At 37.5% G+C, this 8,771-nt stretch overlaps 1 protein-coding gene across 1 annotated transcript; it reads right to left on the bottom strand.

Annotated features, from left to right (window-relative positions):
• Positions 1-252: 252 nt before the first annotated feature.
• Positions 253-3,736, bottom strand: LOC144559423 (uncharacterized). Its single transcript, XM_078308443.1, has 5 exons — positions 2,915-3,736; positions 2,197-2,416; positions 2,057-2,114; positions 1,597-1,975; positions 253-1,284 (listed from the first exon to the last, which is right to left on the bottom strand). The coding sequence occupies exons 1-5, from the start codon at positions 3,734-3,736 to the stop codon at positions 253-255; spliced, it is 2,511 nt and encodes an 836-aa protein (XP_078164569.1).
• Between the last annotated feature and the right edge of the window lie 5,035 nt (positions 3,737-8,771).

Here is an 8,771-nt window from a genome sequence, read left to right on the forward strand (position 1 = left end):
ATTTCTTTTGTATTAATCTTTCTCAAAGAAGCTTATTACAAAGTATTGCCTTATATAACAGGGAGCGATAATGCTCTAAACTTAACTCTAGTTACATTCTTTACTCTGGTTAAAATCATGACTCGCACAAATAGACAAAGGAATAAAACAGTCTCTAGAAGAATTAGAGAATTATGCCATTATGCATTTGTAGCTATCTGAGATTATTTGTGACTAATCTTGGCATATCCTTTGTGCTTCAACAGCCCCCCCTCAAGTTGACGGTGGTGAGGCAATAGTCAACTTGTCTCGTAGAAACAGAAAGCGAGGTGTGCCAAGAGCTTTTATAAAGATGTCTGCAATTTGATCTTTGGAACAAATGAATTGAATGAGTAACTGCTTAGCTACCTTCTCTCGAATGAAATGAAAATCGATCTCCACATGCTTGGTCCGAGCATGAAACATAGGGTTGGAAGCAAGAAATGTAGCTCCAATGTTGTCGCACCACAAGATAGGAGAAGAAGAGGTGGCAATGTGAAGTTCGACTAAAAGAAATTGCAACCAAACCATTTCGGCACTAGCTTGGGCAAGACTTCGGTACTCGGCTTTGATCCTTGATTTGGACATTGTAGGTTGCTTTTTAGAACTCCATGACACAAGGTTGGAACCAAGGTATATGCAAAAACCGGATGTGGATCGTCGATCGTCCGGATAACCGGCCCAATCAGAATCACTATAAGCATGCAATGTTAGAGAGAGATCAACATGTAGCGAGAGACCAAAGGATGGAGACCCTTTTAGGTAGCGGAGAATCCTCTTAACTGCCAACCAATGTGTAGAGGTAGGTGCATGCATAAATTGAGATACGTTGTTCACCGAATAGGCAATATCCGGTCGAGTGATGGTGGTGTATTGCAAGGCACCAACAATTGTGCGATATAAATGAGGGTCATTCATTAGATCCTCATCATGCCGAGAAAGTGAAATGGTGGTACTCATGGGAGACCCACATGGTTTTGAGTCATGCATCTTAGCTCGAACTAAAAGGTCTCGAATGTACTTGGCTTGAGAGAGGTGAAGGCCATTGGTGGTGCGGACTACCTCAATTCCTAGAAAGAAATGAAGTAGGCCAAGGTCCTTAATAGCAAAACGGGTTTGCAGGTTTTGGATGGCATTGTGGAGCAAGGTGGAAGAGCTACCCGTGATGATGATATCATCTACATACACAAGAACCACAATAGTGTGTCCATTTGCTCGATAGATGAATAAAGAGGGGTCATACCGAGAGGTTACAAAGTGGCCAGCCTTGAGAGATAATGGAAAGAACTAAGCAAATTGTGGTTGGACGCACAACGGGGCTAAAATGTATCAAAATAATCGACACCTTCCTCTTGAGTGAAACCTTTGGCTACGAGTCTAGCTTTGAACCGCTCAATCGATCCATTTGCATATCTTTTGATCTTGTATATCCATTTGCAACCTACAATATTCTGATTTGGAGGAGGTGGTACAAGAACCCAAGTCCGATTTTGTGTTAGAGCATCAGTTTTTTTTTGCCGCATCTCTCCAAAGTGGGTTTTCTTGAGCTTGAAGAAATGTGGAAGGTTCAGCTGGGACCTGAGAGGAAGCAGTGTAAGCCACGTGATCAGGAAAGGTATGCACTCGTCTGGTATGATCTCTGGTTCGGGTTACCATGGGATGAACAAAAGAGGTTTCAGCAGGTTGGGTTGATTCTGGTAGAGAAGTAGAGAGGGGAACTGAAGAGGGTGGGGTGAGGTTTAATGGGGCTCGGTCAGATCCTGAAGAGGTCTGTTCGGGTAGGATAGGGGAATGATTTAAATCTCGGTCAGCAGGAGAATTGGAGGCTGCACCGTTCGGGTTTGACGAGGCATGGTTGTGTTGGGCTGCACTGTTTAGGTTTGAAGAGTCTGCACTGTTCAGTGTTGAAGAGGCATGGTTGTGTTGGGCTGCACTGTTCAGGTTTGAAGAGGCTGCACTGTTTGGTGTTGAAGGGGGATAGTTTAATGGGCCTGTTGGAGTTGGGCTGTTATGAGGAGTTAAGAGAGCAGGCCGTCACATGGATAAAGGAGAGAAATTTGAGACTTGTACAGCGTCATCACCAATAGAAGCTGAACCTGTCTGGAAAAAAAATTTCATCAAAGACAACATTCCGAGAAACAAAAATTCTGTTAGTAGCAAGGTTTAGGCAGCAGTAACCTTTTTGGGATAAAGCATATCCAATAAACACACATGGCAAGGCACGAGACTCCAACTTGTGATCATTGTAAGGTTTGAGGAGAGGAAAGCACAAGCAACCGAGAACTTTTAAAAAAGAGTAGTCGGGTGACTTGTGAAACAGGTTTGTGAATGGAGAGGGTGTCTGATCGGATGATGGTAACGGATTAATGAGATAAATCACACTCGCAAAGATTTCATCCTAATAAGAGAGAGGAATATAAGCATGATTCATTATGGCAAGAGATAATTCCACTAGGTGACGATGTTTTCTTTCCCAGACCCCGTTTTGTTGAGGCGTATAAGGACATGAGGTTTGGTGACGAATTTGGAGATAGAGGCGAGTGATAGGTTTATATTCGGTGCCATTGTCGATTCTTAAGGTCTTGATAGTGGTATTGAGCAAGTTCTCCACTTGGACTTTAAATTGATGAAAAATATGTGTAAGTTCACTTTTAGAATGAAGAAAGTAGACCCAAGAAAACCGAGCAAAATCATCAACAAAGAGAACATAATAACAAAAAATATTGTTTGATACAATAGGTGCGGGACCTCAAAGATCCGAATGTACCAACTCTAAAGGAGAACAAGTAGAAGAGATGCTAAAAGAAAAAGGCAATTGATGACATTTAGACATAATGCAATCATGACAAGTAGAAAGTTTAAATAAAGAACAAGGCAAATTATGGGAATTTATAACATGAAGAGTTGTAGTTGATGAAGGGTGGCCAAGGCGAGCATGCCAAAGGTCAGCGGGAGCATGCTCTCCAAGGTATGCTTGAGGCAAAGGCATGGTAGAGAGAGGAGGTAGAAGAAGAGTGTAGATGCCATTAGAAGGAGTTGTTCGAAGTAAAAGGGTCTTGGTTATGCGGTCCTTGATAAGACAAACATTTGAAGAGAATTCAATAAGTAAAGGGTTGTCAAGTAAAAGTTTGGATAAGCTAAGAATATTCTTTGTCAAGTTAGGCACATGTAGAATATCTTTGAGTAATAAGGTGAAGTTGGAGAAAGAGAAAGAAGAGGAACCAATATGGAGAATATTTATACCGGTACCATTACCAATATGGAGTGTATCGAACCCATCAAATGGTGCATACGAGGAGATGTTGTTGAGATCATTAGTGGCGTGATGCGAGGCGCCGGAATCAAGGCACCATTCACTAGTGGAGGCCGTGGGAGTGGGCAGAGCTATAAAAGCTTGATAGGTCTGTGGGGTTGGGTTACTACACCGAGAGTTATACCGGTACCAGCACTCTTTGGTAGTGTGGCCTCTTTTGTCATAAACTTGACAAATCTCATTTGCATTAGGATTAAAGGGAGCTGCAGAGGGTCTATTTTGGGGGAAAAGAAGTGCTCTATGTGGTGTAACTTGTAGGAAAAGTCGGGTTGGGCAGCAGTGGTGGATTCGGCCTTGGTTGCTAAGAATATGGCGTGCCAAAGGGATGGGAAAATCCGAGCCTAAAAGATTGAAACCTATTAGGAGGTCTGTACTTGTTACTGTTGTTGTTAGGCCGAAATCCATTATTGTTTGGTCTATACCGATTACTGTTATTGTTTTTAGGCCTAGGATTTGTGTAATAAGCAGATGGTGAAGTTATCGACGGGAGAGATGATGCTGGTGCTTGGGATTGCAAGAGCTGTTCATCAGTGAGAAGAAGAGAGTCTAGTTCGGGAGGGGTGAGATGCTCTTTGGTGGTCTCTACAGCCACAACCGAGTCCTAGCCCGGAGAGAATCTGCATCATTAGATCCTCGTCAGAAATCGTATGTCCAATAAAGGAGAGCTCATCGACAATTGATATGAGTTTCTGAAGATAGTTGGAGCAGTTGAAGCCTCATTTCGTGGTGGTCTGAAGCTTACGACGGAGTTCCGTGAGACGAGCACGGCTTGTGGCTGAGAAAAATTGCCGGAGAGAGGTCCAAAGGTCGCATTCTAGCTGGAGCACGATCAAAGAGGACGGGTTCACGGTATCATTCTAGCTGGCGCACCGTTTGCATCGACGGTATGTTTACTTTAAAAAACTTGTAATATTTACATCTGTACAACATTTATATATTGTTTTACTCTCAATTTTGCAGACCTTATATATGGTGAAGAGCTGCGTCATAGCGGTGATAATGGCTACTGTGCGGGGCTGGAAGAGGCTCGGGAAAGCCATCCTCAAGCATAATGTACCTATGTTGTGTCAATGTGGGTACAAGACGCGCTTTGACGCTCTCCTAAGATGTGTAAGATTGCCGGGATGTGATCAGATTGATGACATATCGGATAAGCCAGATATCTACATTCGATACGCTGGTGACGAGGTGTTGTGGGCTTCAGTCTAGGATGCTGAGATTGTCACTCAGGCGTTCGACAGAGGTGTTGAGACGTTGCACCAGCGCGCCACATAGCAGACCGTCCCTACTCAGGTCGCGCAGACTCAGGAGCAGGCCGTCCCTACTCAGGCTGCGCAGACTCTGGTATGATTTTTATAAATATACAACTTGTACATTTAAAAAAGAAGAAGTAAATATTGCATAACTAATTTGTAAATTTGTAGGAGGACCTGGGTTTCACTATCTCCACATAATATGGCACAGAGGGAGATGGTTTGTATTCTCTGGGTTACGCTCCGACTCAGTCGATGCCTACTACATATGAACCAGGGTTTGTTCAGCCTCACCCCTTCTCGCCGTTTCCTGGCACCTCCACACAGCCGACGCAGTATCCTCCCATCTCCATGGATGATTCATGATACGTGCCTACGGTAAATTCCTGTCGGTTGAGACTGGACAAACAGTAGCATTTGGTCCTGCAGTCCAGCAGTTGATCGAGATTGGGGAGGTTCATGCAGAGGATGCTTAGGCTGCTGAGTCAGATGATTCTCTCGATCACACGCCACTCGAAGTGCGGATTCGGGGTGTGAGGGCTAGGAGATCGAGGCAGCCGTTCAGTCCTTCTGACTATTAGGTTGTAATTTATTTTCGTACTTTTTTTTACTCTAGCATTTGTCAGATACTGTGATTTATTATATCATGATGCTTATTTTGTCAGATACAGTTTATTTATCGTACTATTTCGCTTTTCAATTTGTTGTTTTTATTATTTATAGGTTTTTCATCACAGTAAAATCTAAATGTAACGACATGTCGAACATAATATTTCTTCCGACAAAAGTAAATTTTTTTCAAAATAATAGACATAAAAAATAACACATTTACAACTATTTTTAAAACAAAAACCAACAAATAAACAACAAAAATAGACATTCTAAAAAAAAAAAAAAAAACGGGTGGCCGCATCCCCTAGAAGCAAACCCCAATTACAGGTCGCTTTGCCTAGATGCGACCACCAAAAAATAGACATTCTAAAAATAAAAAAAACGGGTGGCCGCATCCCCTAGAAGCAAACCCCAATTACAGGTCGTTTTGCCTAGATGCGACCACCAAAAATGTGGCCGCTTTGCCTAGATACGACCATGCTATTTTTTGAAATTTCAAAAAATCGTAGTCTTTTGGTTTATTAATTTTTGGATTATGGTATTTTTAAAAATTTCTTTTGATAGCCACTATGAAAGAAAAATACCGCATAAAAAATTTGGTCTTGTCGGCACGAAAATGTTGTTACATATTTTACTCGGATGTTCAATTTATTTATGACGATAGGACTCAGACGTTACACATGCAGATCAGAATGGAAGTTTTGTCCCCAAACAGACTTTCAGATTTGTTTTATTACCGTTTCAGTACTCACCTACTCATCTTCTCCATTTCACAGAAGAGGAGGGTTCAAATGCACCCAAATTTTTGTGCACCCAAATGCATCCTATCCTTTTTCTCCGTTTTCAAAGTCCGAATAGTCAATCCGAACCGTTAGACGCGATCTACATATTATGATGTGCTTGGAGACCAAATTTTACATTTTTTGGAAATTGTTTACTATTTATTAAGCCACTTTGAAAATCGCTGATCCAATGGTCCAGAAAATGTAAAATCAGCGATTTTCAAAGTGGCTTAATAAATAGTAAAAAAATTCCAAAAAATGTAAAATTTGGTATCCAAGCACGTCTTAATATATAGATCATATCTAACGGTTCGGATTGACTATTCGGACTTTGAAAATGGAGAAAAAGAATTTGAAAGATATGGTGCATTTAGGTGCATTTGAACCCTCCTCTTCAAGAATAACAGGAATATCCCATTAGCACTCTTAATTTTTTTTTATCATCGTCTTATGAATTGTGATTAATAATTATATATTTACTTTACTCTTGACTTTGTTACACATAAATTTAATTTTCCCAACCATTCTGTTCCGTAAAGTTTGGCTTACGGATCCTTTTCCTGTATGATGAATCAACCTTTTAAATTATATTGCATTATTTTAATACGATAATTTTAATTAATAATGTTAGGGGCAATTATCTTGATGGTCAGTTTTTGGCGAATAATTCATATTGCTTCCAAAGCTAATTGCCGAATTGACTTATCTTAAACTAAAATTAGCTAAGGTTTGAATTTATTGGTTTGACTAATATTAATGGTGGATGTTACATTGATACAAATGCAAAATTTTGGATAACAAGAAAACTTCGAAATTTTAAAGATGAGAACTTTATACTAGCTCCTAATATCTTTTTTTTTTTTTTTTTTTTTTTGTAAAAATGAGATTCTTTTGTGAAGGTAGCGGGAGATGAAATATATGCTTGGAACTGAGAGGATTTTAATCGATAAAATTTCATGATTCTGTCTCTATGAGTTTATAGGTTGAGAAATATAATTGGATTCCAAGCTAGAACAAACGACAAATTAAGGGAAGGTATATATGCTCTTCCTAGCCAATATTTGTTTGTTTACAATGAATTTGGTACATGTGCAGTTTGTAAAAATTTATAGCGCCTCATTATTAATAGTGAAGAAATCAATGAGCTTTTTGACCGTTGTAATGATTCCATCAGAGTCGTTTTGTATAGTTCGTATAGTTTAGGGAAATAAATCCACTCACATATCGACAACAATCATATTTTTAATCTCCGTTTAAAGCGTCAAAAATAATTTTGTGAAATTTTATAGAGAAGTAATCTAGAACAAAATTAATACCACCTCCTACAGTTTCATTATTTTTATGTTTTATCTTCAAATTATTTTGGTACTAAATACGTACGGTCTAATTAAAGATCAATGCATACTTGTCATAATTATACTAAATATGACAATATTACTATCAGAGGAACGGCTAACGTTGGATGAAACAGCCAAATGTCACTGTGATTCTGTGAAGTTAATAGTTTTTTTTTATATGTTATTATTGTAAGAAAACATTAATTTTAGTGTCATGTCATGTCCGCTGGTTGCATTCTCTTTCATACTACGGAATTATAATTATTTCGGATGTTGCTGTTAATTTGTAATTTATATGGTATAAACAATTAATTCTTAAAGCATTATTGGCCCTCCTATATGTAGAGCTGTCAATGGATTGAATATGATCTCTATTGTTTTATTATTTTTCATACAGCTTATTTGGTGTCAGTTAAAAAGATTTTGGATCCGTATCCAATTTAAACGAGTCATGAATCAATATGATATGACGCCTATAAAATAAAGAAATATTGTTTCTATTATCCTTTATCCTTATATTAACATTGGTGATGCCTAAAAGGTTATTTTCTTTTATGGAAATAATTCGATAAAGGTTCATGAAAAAATTGGCTCAAAAATTATTGTAACATTTATCTTAGCATTAGATAAAAGTTAAAATTCTTTGACGTCATTATAATCAGAGCTCTGAATTTTAAACATGGTACATTTTTTGGGTGTCAAAAATTATCATAATATTAATAATTTATGATTCACAAGAAAAAATATTAATATTTTATGATTAAGAAGAGACAATAATAGTTTAGATTACTTTTTTGTAAAACTAAACTACTTATAAAGCTATCATTAATTGTAATAAATATATTATTGCTAAACACCCCAAGTTTGCAATCATCAGTTTAGCCTTAGTAAACAAAATGGGAAATTTTATGTATACCTCAAAAATCTTGAAATTAAATATTTTCTCCATATTAAAATTCATAATATCAAATTAGCCTATTAAATTAAAAAAAAACAAATTTATCCAATTTATTGTCTTTTCGATTAAAACTCTTTTAAAATTTGTGAAGTTCTCATTTTACCTTTTAATACAAATTTTAAAAATATATATCATGTGTAAGATGTGTTTACTTTTCTAATTGGCCAGTTTATTAGAACAAGTTATTCATTTTCCTACGTGTGACATACACACCAACGTATGCATCAGAAGTAGAGAACTAAACCATTTGTCCAAGCTAATGAAGTCTCTACATGTGCTACATATTTGTTTTTGTAAAAGATAAATAAGAATTATAAATTTAAAATGAGTTTTAATAAAAAAAAAACAATAAATTTATGACTTTTTAAAATTTTGAAGAGTAAATATGATATTATGCATTTTAGAAGAGAAAAGTACGTAACAAGATTTTTGAGGGGTACACATGAAATTCCTTCTAGATCAAAACCAGTATTATTCAACTATAATTCTATTTAAAGT

Source organism: Carex rostrata, chromosome 9 (genome assembly GCF_964058835.1).
Source record: "Carex rostrata chromosome 9, lpCarRost1.2, whole genome shotgun sequence".
Taxonomy (NCBI): Eukaryota; Viridiplantae; Streptophyta; class Magnoliopsida; order Poales; family Cyperaceae; genus Carex; species Carex rostrata.

What these genes read in the sequence shown, in the direction of transcription:
- LOC144559423 (XM_078308443.1), bottom strand. Translation starts at nt 3,736, where the DNA reads ATGGATTTCGGCCTAACAACAACAGTAACAAGTACAGACCTCCTAATA. An exon ending in CATCAACTACAACTCTTCAT is followed by an intron (nt 2,417 to 2,914) that starts GTTATAAATTCC and finishes CTCTCTTATTAG; the next exon opens with GATGAAATCTTTGCGAGTGT. An exon ending in AATTTCTCTCCTTTATCCAT is followed by an intron (nt 1,976 to 2,056) that starts GTGACGGCCTGC and finishes AACACCAAACAG; the next exon opens with TGCAGCCTCTTCAAACCTGA.